Source organism: Perca flavescens, chromosome 1, assembly GCF_004354835.1.
Source record: "Perca flavescens isolate YP-PL-M2 chromosome 1, PFLA_1.0, whole genome shotgun sequence".
NCBI classification, from domain to species: Eukaryota; Metazoa; Chordata; class Actinopteri; order Perciformes; family Percidae; genus Perca; species Perca flavescens.
Window position 1 is genome coordinate 26,308,833 of NC_041331.1, and position 13,372 is coordinate 26,322,204.

At 39.9% G+C, this 13,372-nt stretch overlaps 1 protein-coding gene across 1 annotated transcript; it reads left to right on the plus strand.

Moving 5' to 3' along the window:
* Nucleotides 1-247: 247 nt before the first annotated feature.
* LOC114559693 (AFG3-like protein 1) lies at nucleotides 248-12,136 on the plus strand. The gene is made up of 17 exons (XM_028584504.1): nucleotides 248-532; nucleotides 2,152-2,242; nucleotides 2,365-2,424; nucleotides 2,521-2,639; nucleotides 3,189-3,338; nucleotides 3,438-3,512; nucleotides 3,929-4,050; nucleotides 4,160-4,421; nucleotides 4,619-4,756; nucleotides 4,973-5,126; nucleotides 5,228-5,335; nucleotides 8,586-8,711; nucleotides 8,867-8,977; nucleotides 9,431-9,546; nucleotides 9,715-9,915; nucleotides 10,398-10,592; nucleotides 10,893-12,136. Exons 1-17 carry the CDS (start codon nucleotides 413-415, stop codon nucleotides 11,073-11,075), a joined length of 2,331 nt encoding a protein of 776 aa, XP_028440305.1. The 5' UTR covers nucleotides 248-412; the 3' UTR covers nucleotides 11,076-12,136.
* The last annotated feature ends 1,236 nt before the right edge of the window (nucleotides 12,137-13,372 follow it).

The following is a 13,372-nucleotide window of genomic DNA, read 5'->3' on the forward strand; positions in this document are numbered from 1 at the left end:
AGGCTAATAAAATGTCAGACAATGGTGAAAAATGTTTTTTTCCCAGAGTCTACGCTGGTGACATTTTTAAATTGCTTCTTTTTTCCGAGGGAACTGTCAAACCCCCAAAGATACCATCGTAGAAGACAAAAGGGAGGTTCCGTCCAGACAGGATTTAAGCCCAAAATTGATCAAGAAAAATCGGGCTTTCGGACTATGAGCAATAATCGAAATCTCGCGAGATGACGTGTTTACGGTACTACTTGTTGACTTAGCGAACGGGAACACCACACGTACTGTCTATGGTCCAGTGCAGTGTAGACCATTGTAGCCATCTACATCCATGGTAGCCATAGCCAGAAGTACAGCGCTGTGGAGAATGAGATAGGTCTGGCAATTCGAGACTAAGCCGAATAAAAGTAGCTGACACACGATGGGGCTGCTCTCTGTGAGTGTCGGGCCCTTTCGGAACCGAGTGTGGGCGGTTCGGACGTGGATTCGAGACTTATCCACTATTTCAGCTACTTTTCACAACGGCGGCGCACTCGCGTCGGTACGGTGACATTGTTTTTTATACTTCTTATAATGTAAAGTCGCTACGGTCCTCTCAAAATAGAATTAGAAAAACATAGATATACAAACTTGTTTTGCAGCAGCTAACGTTACTTGCATATGCGGTGTTGCAGGAGTTGGAACCCTGTGTGACAGTACGAGGTTTTGTCGTGGGAAAGAACACAGTGTTCCTCGGTGCAGGAGGCTACAGAGCCCCCCAAACCTGTAAACAAACAAACAAACTGCAGCACTGTTTATGTATCATTCCTCCGTTGTTTGTAATCTCACGATATGTCCATTTGATAATGTTTAGTTTAGAAGTCAGTTTCCTCAGTTTCATGATGTTTTGTTTGAAGGGGGCGTTTCTCTGTTGGCCCATGCATTTTCATTCTTTTTCATTCATTCAGTTGCATTTACTTAAATGTTATCAGACATGCAAGTTATTTAATATAAATAAAACTTGGTTGAATAGAAGTGGCTGGGATGAGGTATTTTACACTTTGCTGACTTGCTTCAGTAGACTTTCTGCTTTTCTATTGAAGTAGAACAATCTAACCAGAGAAACTTAAAGTTCAGTCTGATTTGTTTTGCCTGTTCATTACCAGGTAGATAGCCTACTTTAACTCTAAGCATTGTGTCCCAAACTGTGTTTACTGAATGAAAACGTATTAGAGATACAGTACATTATTTTGTTGATAACACATGAGGAATGTTTTCCACTGGGAGCTGACACTTTATTAAACACATGTACTGTAATACATAGTTTTCTGTCTGGTTTACTTCCCATGTCAATAGAGCCCAATACATACATTGGCAGGCTAACATTGTAGGTTGAAATTGCCATAAACTGCAGCAATACACGTTTTATAGCATTTTTATTATATTTATATATAGAATATATTAAGTTTGTTATGTTTTTATTCATAGTTAATATTTAAAGATATGTCCAAAATCTTTAATTGACTGTTTCTGGCATCTTTCATTAAAAATAGATTATCGTTCAACAATAACATATTGTTACTCAGATATATCTTGATATGTAAACAAAATGTCAGATTAGCTAACATAATGTCTTTTTTTTATGATTCTCAAGTATCAATATTATATTGGCCGCAAAAACGATAAACCACAATCAAAGATTTTGCAGTTGTGTGGAAGATATTTTAGCTACTTCCAAAGGTGTTCATAACCTAAAATAACCCCTTTAAATATAATTGAATCTGTATTTCTTATGCACACGCAGTGACAGATATGTGAGTAAATACCATGTGAGCTTTAAGCAACTGTTCACTGTATAAGTGGGTTATCTGCAACAGTGTTGAAATTAGGTTTACACAGTACAGTATGCTCATGTCAAAATGAGATTTCAGTAATCCTGTGAATAATGTTGTAGTAGGACAGATTTCTCATATTAACACGGAAGCTAGTCTGCAAGACTGATTCAGAAGAGCAGTAGATTACTGTGGATTACATGTTTAGTTTTGCCTCACCTGTCAACAACATCTACTACATATAGCATGTTTAATTGATGCCTTTCTGCTGTATATTTCTTTTCCACATGTCTTTTTATGGCCCTGCCCTCACTGCTAACATATTCATGATACGGTATCTTCATTTCAGAGGGCGTCACTGTTCCAAAAGAGACATGGAGGTTTATATCAACAAATTCTCCCCCTTGCTCGGTTACTTAGCTCAAACAAACCACCAAGAGGTAATGTACCTCCTTACACTATGTAATGTAGCTAAATGAGTGCACGCAGTGGCCTAAATCGATGTGAGCCAGTTGCACTTAATTATTTTCTTGTTTGTGTGTTTGCTGTTGAATTGGTTCAGGTTTTGAAAAGTTTTTCCCAAAGAGGGAAGAAAGCACTGGCGTCAACAAATCAGCTGAAGGTGAGGGAGGTTTGAGTCATTATCACAAGCAGCATTTAGACATCCTCTGTTCTCATTTCCTCTGCAGTGCATGACTGATTTTCTGTTATTATTTAGATGAAAATAGCAAAGAGCAAGAATCTCTTGTAAGGGAAGAGCGGGACACAAATGATGATGGGGACCAAAGACGAAGAGGAGGAAAAAAGGAAGAATCACACTGGTGGACGCGCTTCCAGGTGCGTCTTTACTGCTCATTAAAATGCACTACACACAAACACTTAGATGGAATATATTTACTAAAATGCTTGCATATGAGAGCTTTAAAAGTCAAATTTACTCCTAATTTTACTTATTAGTGCAAGTTTAAGTTGCATTCTTCATAATTTGGCATCCTTTTGTCACATAATGACTATTCAGGTGTATAATACTCTTATAGTTAGTTCTCTTTCCACTGTACAATGTTCCACTGACTACATATCTTGGTCATCTTTTATTTAGTAGTGAACTTTAATGGATTCTTATCTAAAATGTTTGTTATGCTGTGTATTTATGTTAAGTTAGCATAAGGTGATATATTGTCAGGCTTTCCAAATGGTCAAATGTTGAAATTGATATTTTCTTTAAAACATATACTGGTCATGCTCTACTTTTAAATGGGTGCTCATAGTTGAGAGGCAGCATACTTCCTGGATTGTTTTTCGTTTGGCCTGCTGACAGCCTCTCCTTTTAATCAATTCATCTCTCTCTTACACCTTTTTATTTATTTATCTTTTTACATCTAACAGGATGATTTTCCCCTGGATGAAAAAGCAGTGCGGTACTTTGCAATCGGTGCTGCCGGCATGACCTCAGCTTTTTTGTACTTTTACTTCCGAGAGACGGGGATGCAGATCTCCTGGAAGGACTTTGTACAGCACTACTTAAACAAAGACTTGGTAAGAGGCAGAGAGTGTTTTAGTTTTGGTATCTTCCATCTTTTATCTGTTTGTTTTTGCAACCATGTAAACTATTTTTTTTGTGTGCTCTCTACACAGGTTGATCACCTAGAGGTTGTCAATAAACAATACGTCAAAGTAATTCCTGCCCATGGAGTGAACACATCAGAAGTGGTTAGTTGCATAAATATGCTTTTATGTCCTTTTGCTTTTCATATAGGTCACTTGGTTGGTTAGGATTAGGGATATTTTAAAGTGTAGCTTAACATTAACACAAACAGAGAAGAGTCATACATTTGAAAAATAATCTTAATTTAAGGCCCTCTTACTGTGTTTCTCCTGAACTGTCAATCCCGATGACAACTGAGCAAAATCCATCCAAATCCAATTCACTAGTTAGGTTCATGGGATGCGATCCTACCAGACCAAGTCTGACTGTAGCAGCAAAAACCCAGAGTGCATTAAAATGAGCAATGGTGCAATTTATTGCTTATTTCTATTTGTAAAAGGAAAAATGTATGTCCACCTTGTTATTTCTTCTTTAAAAAGTTACAGTCTTGCTTATGTTTTATGTTGTGTGTATGTTTCAGAGTTATTTATGGTTCAACATTGGCAGTGTGGACTCATTTGAGCATAACCTGGAGATGGCCCAGCAAGAAATGGGTTTGGACTCACAGAAAGTTCCTGTATTCTACAGCAGTGAAATTGATGGGTGAGAGCTGAATCTGATGAGTTCCTGAAACTTTCAAAGCAAAGTAACTCTTATGCAAATTGGATTGTTTGATGATGGCTTAATTGAGCATCTTGCTCTCTCCCCAAAGGGCACTCCTTTTCAACTTTCTCCCAACCTTACTGCTGGTCGGCTTTTTACTATTTGCCATGCGGCAGGGACCAATGGCAGGAGGTCAGCGAGGAAACCCCTTCAGCATGAGTGAATCCAAAGCCAAGGTAATAAAAGGCAACGTCGGCATTCAGTTCAAGGATGTCGCAGGCTGTGAGGAGGCCAAACTGGAGATTTTGGAGCTTGTCAACTTCTTGAAGAACCCGCGGCAGTACCAGGACCTAGGCGCCAAGATCCCAAAGGTGTGACACACTGTATATCAAATATTGTGGCATAGGGTCGGGGGTGGGTGAAGGTGACAGGAACGTTTCAATTGATGGATTTTTTTCTCCCTCCGAAGCATAGTATGGGCTAAGAATTAAGTTTTGACGTTTCTCCACCTAGTGAAGTATTCATTGAGATACTGGTATTGATCATTAAGCAACACCTTTCTTTTCAGGGTGCTGTGTTATCAGGCCCACCTGGTACTGGCAAGACCTTGCTAGCTAAGGCCACTGCAGGAGAGGCCAACGTGCCCTTCATCACCGTCAACGGCTCGGAGTTCCAGGAGATGTTTGTTGGCGTGGGTGCAGCGAGGGTCAGTACCGGGCTAAATGCAAGACTCTGCCAACGAGTTTTGAAGCTATATGATGCTATCTATGTGCTATATCCTGCTGTTGTTTGGCAACATCATCTGTAACACAATGATTCTTGATTCTCAGACTACATGGGGCGCACTCTCTCTTGGGTGAGCTAGAGGTTGCCTCAATTTATAAGATTATGTAAGTGATTTCTCTTGACTGTCCTATATTAGATAAGGGATACGTTTGCCACGGCTCGAAAAAATGCCCCCTGCATCCTTTTCATTGACGAGATTGACGCAGTTGGCAGGAAGAGAGGCCGGGGGAACTTTGGAAACCAAAGCGAGCAGGAAAACACCCTCAACCAGTTGCTTGTGGAAATGGACGGTAGGTAGTTATGTTACCTCTTTTAGTGTTCAAGCCTTTTTCCCATTCTGGGTGCAATATTCCACAAGATCTTTGTATGCTATTTGTTTTTGTCATTACAGGGTTCAACAGTAGCACTAATGTGGTCGTTTTAGCCGGCACCAATCGAGCTGATGTCCTGGATCCAGCTTTGATGAGGCCAGGACGCTTTGATCGACATATATACATAGGTAAAGAGTAGCACTTGTCTAAGGTCGGCTTCCTCTCTAGCTCTCCCCTGAATAACTCTTTCTCTCTACATTATCATGTATCACTGGGTCAATTTCATTTCAGTTTATCATTTGCAAGTGAAGAGTTATCTGCAGGTTTTGATGTACATCTTGCCCTTGAAATCATACCAAATAACCAAGCTGACTTTTCCCTTTTCTGTGGTGCAGTTACGTCTCTGTTTCCTCTAGACTTAGAAGCAACCCTGGAGTTTTAGGCTACATTTACATTGCTACGTTTTGGTTTAAAAATTAATATCTTTTGCTAGGTTTACACCTCGCATTCACACTGCTCTGGGGCCTCATTTGTAAACGTGGCGTACGCACAAAAGAAGACATACGCTGCTCTCTACACAAGAATTGGGATTTATAAAAAGCAAACTTGATGGGAAAATGTGCTGTCCTCCACGGACACTCTGACTCAGGCGTACGGACAGAAATGGGTAAAATGAGAAACGGCGACACCGACTGCAGGTGGATTAAACACGTGAAACTGAGACCATTGTATAAAACAAATCGAAATATTGCCTCTCATTGATTTCACTCATGAGAAGTCACAAAGCCGTTCTTGCGATCAATATCCTACACAAACACCTGTTTGATCCATCTTCAGTGAAAAACGGACAAAATAAAACAAGATACTATCATAAATTCAAATGACGATATATTTGTGAAAAAAATGAAAATGTTCTGTAATTATATTAGCATGTTATGGAATTAATTCTCATGAATAATACGATAAACAGGACAAATAATGTTTACACTGATGCTGTTTTCGATGCGGAGCACATTGTTTGAATATGGTCATCAGTATCAGTGTTTTATACAGTGTTTAATTTTATGGCTTTAGATCATTTTATGTTTGATTTAAATGTTTGTTTTATTGTAGGTCTAAAGCATGTTTTAACCATTGTGAAAGGTGCAATAGAACGTTTTACTAATTACATGCTCCTTGTATGTTATTGCGCAGAACTATTTGTCATTTACAATTAGGTTAATTCCGACACCTTTAGCTTTTGAGATGCAATCAAATTGATGGGTATTAAAAGGCATGCCATGCGTAATGACCCACAATGGCTGACGAGTGACCTCAGAGCCGGTTCTGACTTCCTCGGATCTCCGTGCTGTTTTGGGCCCAGCGTTACAGAGGAGCTCTCGGAGAAACCAAGCCGTGCCTGTCCCACTTCAAGAGGGGTCAGCTCCGGCATCCAGTGGCATAAACACGTTCTCTGTGTAGCGCTAGGTGTTTTTTTTTTGCATCAACTTTAATATCAAACCATTTCTTTTTAATTTGGGTCACAGTCCGACCTCTGAGGCTGTGGCATTAACTGCATCTGCAACATGTTGCCACTCTACAGCTTTTCGGCATTAGTAATGCCCATACTGTGCCCTCCAAACATATTATCATCTTTTCCACCTCTCTAACAAGAACTGCAACTTCACATTGAGTGAAAGTCCTTTGCTTTGTTTTCCTCTCTGATCATGATGTTGGTATGAATGAATATTAATTTGTGGCGTTTCACTGACTATTTAAGGGAAACTATGGGCATGACATGAAGCCGCCAAAGCTGTGCCACATTTAGAGTCGAATGTGATTTATAAATAGAATCCGGCGTGCGACGTGCATGCGCACGGTTTTCTAAATCAGAATATTTCTGTGTGTACTCGCATCATATGTTTCGTCCGTACGCCACTTCTGACGCAAATTCGCCGCACAGTTTTATAAATGAGGTCCCTGGTGTTTCAAACCGGAGAAATTTGAAAACACTTGTGACCCTGTTTTGGTTTAGAGTCTCGGGGGTTGTGTTTCAGTCTCAACGGCCGCAAACGGGGAACTTTGGCAACACAGACGCCAATGTTTCGCCGCTGGATTGGGTCATGATGTCTCGTTCTCTGAGACTAAGCTACTAACATTACCATGGCAACTACCAGCAACGGGCAGAGTATACATGCTGCCTCCTGTTTACCTCGGCACGCACATGCCCAGTATACGTTAACGGTCATGAGATATGCGGTTTGGGCGTGTTAGTTTAAACGCAGATTAGTTCTTCTACTGGATACTAAAAACACTTGTGTGCATAGAGATCGCTTTAGGCTCAAAACTGTATGTTAATGTAGCCATAGTCTTTTTTTCTCCTGTTCTTTCCCACTGGTGTTCTATAATTCCATGTTGGTGCATGCATGTGATATAATACTGCACAGCATACACTATGGAACAAATTCAATTCAGTGGCACTAATTCATGCAGTTTTAACTTTGTTAGTGTTGTTGTCTGCTTCGAATTAGGTGCTGAGCTTGACCTTACTGACACACTTACTGTATAGTTTCCTTAGAAATTAGCTTCTTTTTTTGCACCTGTTCACTTGTGATTTCATTAAAAGCGTGTGTTGCATACTGTGCGCTTTTATCTTTGTGGTTAAAATGGTTGATCTTTTTCTGCCTGCTAAAATCTAATTTGCTTTACGCCAGCAGTGCTGGACAATGGTGGGCAGGGAGCGGTTTTCTATCTGACAAAGAAAACTGGGTCAAAATGAGAGAGCTGGCTTTCTATAAAAGAAGGATTAGATGACTGGAGGCCAACATAAGGGATGGAATACACTGCTCCTCTCTGTGTTGTTGAGTCTGTGTTCCCTTTCCTTCAGTCTTTTGTTGTTACATGTAAACAGTACGGGTTTGTATAATACAGCCACACTACTAATTCATTTTTGGGCAGTAATAAGTTAATCATTATGTCTCTCATTTTGAAACAAAAAGTTTTGGGTTTAGCCTGAATAACCATTCATTTTGTTTAGGTCTTCAAGGCCACAAGTTGCTTAAGGACTCTAATGGGTCTTTAAATGTTCCTCAACATTGTGCATAGACAACCTTGGTGTCTATAGCTATGTATTGCCTGTTAAACATTTGTCAGTGCCATTTTGAAAATGAGCTGTATAACATGAACACAGAAAAAGTGCAAAGTAGTTGTCAGGACCAGTTGAATGAGCTTCTGTAATATTTGTAAATGTGACATCGTCATAAGGTACAGAATCTGAGACACACTTGTGTTTCCTTAGCTTAGCAGTTTATAAGAGTAGTGTTCTCTATATCAGTAACATTATCATGTAATGGTATTACTTTAGCAGTATCTGTTTTAATTTCATTTTGCTCACTGTTTATCATTCTGTTGGATTAATCATCATGATGTTTTTTTTCTTTCTTCCTTTTTTTTCTACAGGCCCACCAGATATTAAAGGCAGGGTATCCATCTTTAAGGTGCATTTAAGACCTCTGAAGTTGGACACTAGTATAGAAGTAGAGGCTTTGGCCAGGAAGCTAGCTGCACTAACCCCAGGTTTTACTGGTAAGAACAAGAGCTGTGTGTTGATGTTCGCATGTGAACACACAGCTCAGTCATTGGATTATCTACAGAGATCATACAGTTTGTCTTCTGCATCTCTCTGGGTATTTATCATACCACAGTCTAACTTGGTTGTTGTGGCTCCTTTTGTGTCTCAGGGGCTGATATTGCTAATGTGTGTAATGAGGCCGCGCTAATAGCTGCCCGACGCCTCAACCAACATGTCAATACTAAGCACTTTGAGCAGGCCGTCGAGAGAGTCATTGGAGGTAAGTTGGCATGCACTTGATGTTGTGACAACACTCATAGAATGACTATTGGATATGTGTTTTACACCTTAATCAAGTTAGTTAGTAGTAAAAGCAATTGCTATACATTTCTGTAATATGAAGTTTTGATCAAATGTATACTGTTTATATCGATTTATATTTTATATAAATCCATAAATGTGAACTTAGTGCTTTATTGTGAGATATACATACTTTTAATGCAGGAACCGTAACTTACAGCCTGTCCTTATATTTCTCATTGAGACTTCCCTTTAAGGATTTGATTATACTGTACTTACTGTGTGATTTCATGCTGTACTCAAAGCTCATGCACCAACCTATAACCAATCTACTGTATGTTTGAAGGGCACATCAACCCAAATAACTTATTGCTTGTAAAAAAAAAATAAAAAAACACACCGTGCATATTAGTGACATCCTCCGTGCTCTCAGGTCTGGAGAAAAAGACTCAGGTACTGCAGCTTCCAGAGAAGACTACTGTGGCGTATCATGAGGCCGGACATGCTGTGGCAGGCTGGTTCCTAGAACATGCAGACCCCCTACTTAAGGTAGTCACACCGTTTCCTTCCTCTCTTTCCTCACACTGCTGCTTGACTATGTGAAATCTTCTGCAGCCCTTGCATAATCTTGTTTTTACCCTCTACAATCAAACTAGAATTTGACCAAGTATTTTACCATATATTGATAGTTTGATTAATTATAATGTACTCCCTCAGGTGTCCATTGTTCCCAGAGGGAAAGGTTTGGGTTATGCGCAGTATCTGCCTAAGGAACAGTACCTGTTCACCCAGGAGCAGCTGTTTGACAGAATGTGCATGATGCTGGGGGGTCGAGTGGCTGAGCAGGTTTTCTTTCGGCGAATCACCACCGGGGCACAGGATGACCTCAGGAAGGTCACGCAGTCTGCGTATGCACAGGTAATCCCCACAGTTTACAACAAGCATGTTAACAGATACACAAGGCAGGAAACGAAACGAAAATTGTATATGATGGAGCCAGTGTTGAGTCATAAACTCTCACATTCTGAAATACAAGTTGTTTACTCTTTGGTGATGTGGTGAAATTATCGCTTATCCTTCAGTATACTAAATGGGTTTCAAGATTGATTTTCTCAAAAGTGTAGTGACAAGATAAACGTGAAATAGTAGCTCCTGTGTCACTGTACACTAAGTAACTACTAGGTATTATTTTAGTTGAATTCCGCTAACAAGTAGCTTCCTGCAGACAAACTGCTAGAGTACCAACTTGAAGATTAGACTATATTCTTTTTTTACTGCCCAGACTGTTTCAATTAGAAGTCACTTTGTACTTGCTGTTAGTCAGAGAATGATGTAACCAAAGGCACATAAGAAATAGTTTGTCTTTAGACTAACAGGACTCATTTCTCTTCATATTTTAGGTTGTACAGTTTGGAATGAATGAGGCGGTGGGTCAGATGTCCTTTGACCTCCCTCAGCAGGGTGACATTGTAACTGAGAAGCCCTTCAGTGAACCTAAAGCCCAGCTTATAGACCAGGAGGTCCGCTTGCTTATAGATGCTGCCTTCCAGCGAACACTTCAGCTCGTCACCGACAAGAAAGAAATGGTGGAGAAGGTGAGAAGTATTATCACTGACGAACAAAACGATGGAGAGAAGTTAACATGAAGAGTTTCGTACTCCAAAGCAGCTCACTGAATAGTACGATGCAGCAACTTGATAGCTCTTTTATGGTCTGTTTTAAATTAGTATTTTTAAAAACTGGTTGGAAGAATTGTTACTTTTACTATTAGTTGTAACTACTGCTAATCTGTTCTTGAACTCAGCGATCAGTAATGCCACTTACATTTCCATTGATGGAGTTAGCCATTGTCATTAAAATGCTTCTTGTTTACTATTATTGGTCATGTGTTGCAGGTGGCAAAACGTCTGCTAGAAAAGGAGATTCTAGACAAAGCCGACATGGTGGAGCTGCTAGGAACTCGTCCCTTTCAAGAGAAGTCATCGTATGAGGAGTTTGTTGAAGGGCTAGGGGAATTTGCAGAAGACACCTCTCTACCTGAAGGGCTAAAGAACTGGAACAAGAACAAAGGAAAGTAGAAACACCCGCAGAATCGACAAAACTATTACTAGGTGGGAGTTGACAGTACCCTGGGAAGAACATATGGAGGAAGCTCGCCAAATACCAAGAGCTGGTGGAGCAGTGTAGGAGCCGAGGCTGGCGGGCCCTCTGCGAGCCAATCAAAGTTGGCTGCCCGGGGTTTCTTGGGCGGTTTATTTGCAAAGCTCTGACTGGGCTCAGAGTAACTGGAGCTGCGAAGAGGTGGGCCATCCGCACCACAACTGAAGCCAAAGAGAAAGGATCCATGGATTGGTGCTACTGGGATGCAAGCAGGGACCTGATCAACCCCGGCTGTGTCACCTGGGGGAGGGGTTATGATGTTGAAAGACCCGAAACCCCCAATGACCCCAAGAGCATGACTGATGATGCATCCCAGCGCATCCTAGAGATGTTTCTTGTAACCTGAAGAGTGCCGTTTGTGGCTCATTTCACTGGAGGTGCCTTAATTCAATGCTCTGATGTAGTCCTACAGGGCAAGGACACTGACAATCATACCACAGAATAATCTGTACTGATGGTCAGGAATGTTACATCATGTGATTTATTCTGAGGCTCATTGCCCTTATCCAACCTTAAATCTATAAATCTATTAAGAATGCTTTCTTCCCTAAGTGGGGGGAAACCAGTTTTCTTCTCGTTTCTCAGATGTTTAAGATTTCAAAGGCACGCTGACTGCCATACAATGTGACATTGTTTCTCAACTTAAGATAGATAAGATAAGCCTTTATTGTCTCCAATAGGAGAAATTCATCTTGGGCATTTGAGAGAAACAAAATGGCAAAACAACTTAAATATATTTTAATCACCATTATACAGTAGTCTTTCAGCAAAAATCAACCTTCCTCAACTTGGTTCTTCTTTATTTAGCAGTAAAGACAGCTGTTATAACTCAGTGTTTGTAAATTTGCTTTGTGCACATATTACAAATGCCATTGGATCACATTAGAGCCAGACCGATATATCAGCGGGCCGATATTAGGCATTTTCCAAACTATCGGTATTGGCATTTATAATGGCCAATAAATGAATATGTAAAAAATAAAATAAAAACGGACGAAACACCCTTCAACCATGTTATGAGTGTTGGCGTTGCATGGTTTGTCCACCAGAGGGTACTCTACAACGTCCCTGTCGGAAACTCTTTGATTTTTTTATTGTTTTTGTTCAAAGGACTTTAAGTTTAACATCTTAAGTTTGTATTTTTATACATTGTATTTATCAGAATTGGATTTTTAAATCACCAAATATTTGTATCCATTTACAGCACGCACGGAGATGAGAAGGGTATGTGTCGACTTGTCTTACTCTGGGGGTTACAGTGAATAAGCTAAATTCCCAATAAGTCGGCGTGTTCCTTTAAAAATCCTTTATCGGTCGGGCTCTAGATCACATATATGTACTGTAGGTTGTTGTCTCTGACTCATTGTCCCATACTAATAGGAGTCAACATTGATGTAGACATTCATTACTTTAGTTTGATGGTTACTTAAGAACTGGGAACAGACTAACCAAATGGCATATCATACACTCTTCACTCTCACACTACCTCACAGTCTGTATTCTTAACTGCCTCTTAAAATGGCATCATCATGTGTCACAATACTCACACTATAGTCTGGTTATGTGTTAGTTTTCATCCTGTTTATTTTGTTAATCATATGAAATGACATCCAGGATGATGCTTTCTGTGCTTCACTGTAGTTCATGTGGATATCACAAATGAGTAAGGATTAATTTGCTTTTCCATGTGGATGGATTGGCTGACCATCTCCATCTCAATACCTTGAGCCCTCCTCCAACATTTATTAACATGACAACAAATTGCTGATATTCAGGAAATCATTTGCTTTGGTGAATTGTGGCTTATGTTTAAATGTTTTCTCTTATTGTGAGCCAAGAGATCTGAGCTTGATAACTACTCATGTTGCATTCTCATTTCATGTATTTGCCAATTACAGCCAAGTTAAACTGCACCAATGTATTTTATATAAGGAAGACCGCAGATTTGTATACAGTAGCGTAAATGAACTGTATATCACAGTTAAAAACTGTGCTCAGCATAGAATGGGGCTGCATTTCCAAAGTGTGGCTATTAAATGACACAATAAAATGCACTTTTTAAAGACTTTTATTTATTCTTCTATCATCCCAGAGTCACTTTTGAGCCATTGTGTCATAGCATTCAGAATTATTGGCACTCCTGGTAAAGACAAGCTAAATGTGAGATAAATAAATCAAGTAATCAGCTATAACCTTTGCTTACAAAGATGTGATA

What these genes read in the sequence shown, in the direction of transcription:
- LOC114559693 (XM_028584504.1), top strand. Translation starts at nt 413, where the DNA reads ATGGGGCTGCTCTCTGTGAGTGTCGGGCCCTTTCGGAACCGAGTGTGG. An exon ending in GAGTGAACACATCAGAAGTG is followed by an intron (nt 3,513 to 3,928) that starts GTTAGTTGCATA and finishes TGTATGTTTCAG; the next exon opens with AGTTATTTATGGTTCAACAT. An exon ending in ATGCAGACCCCCTACTTAAG is followed by an intron (nt 9,547 to 9,714) that starts GTAGTCACACCG and finishes GTACTCCCTCAG; the next exon opens with GTGTCCATTGTTCCCAGAGG.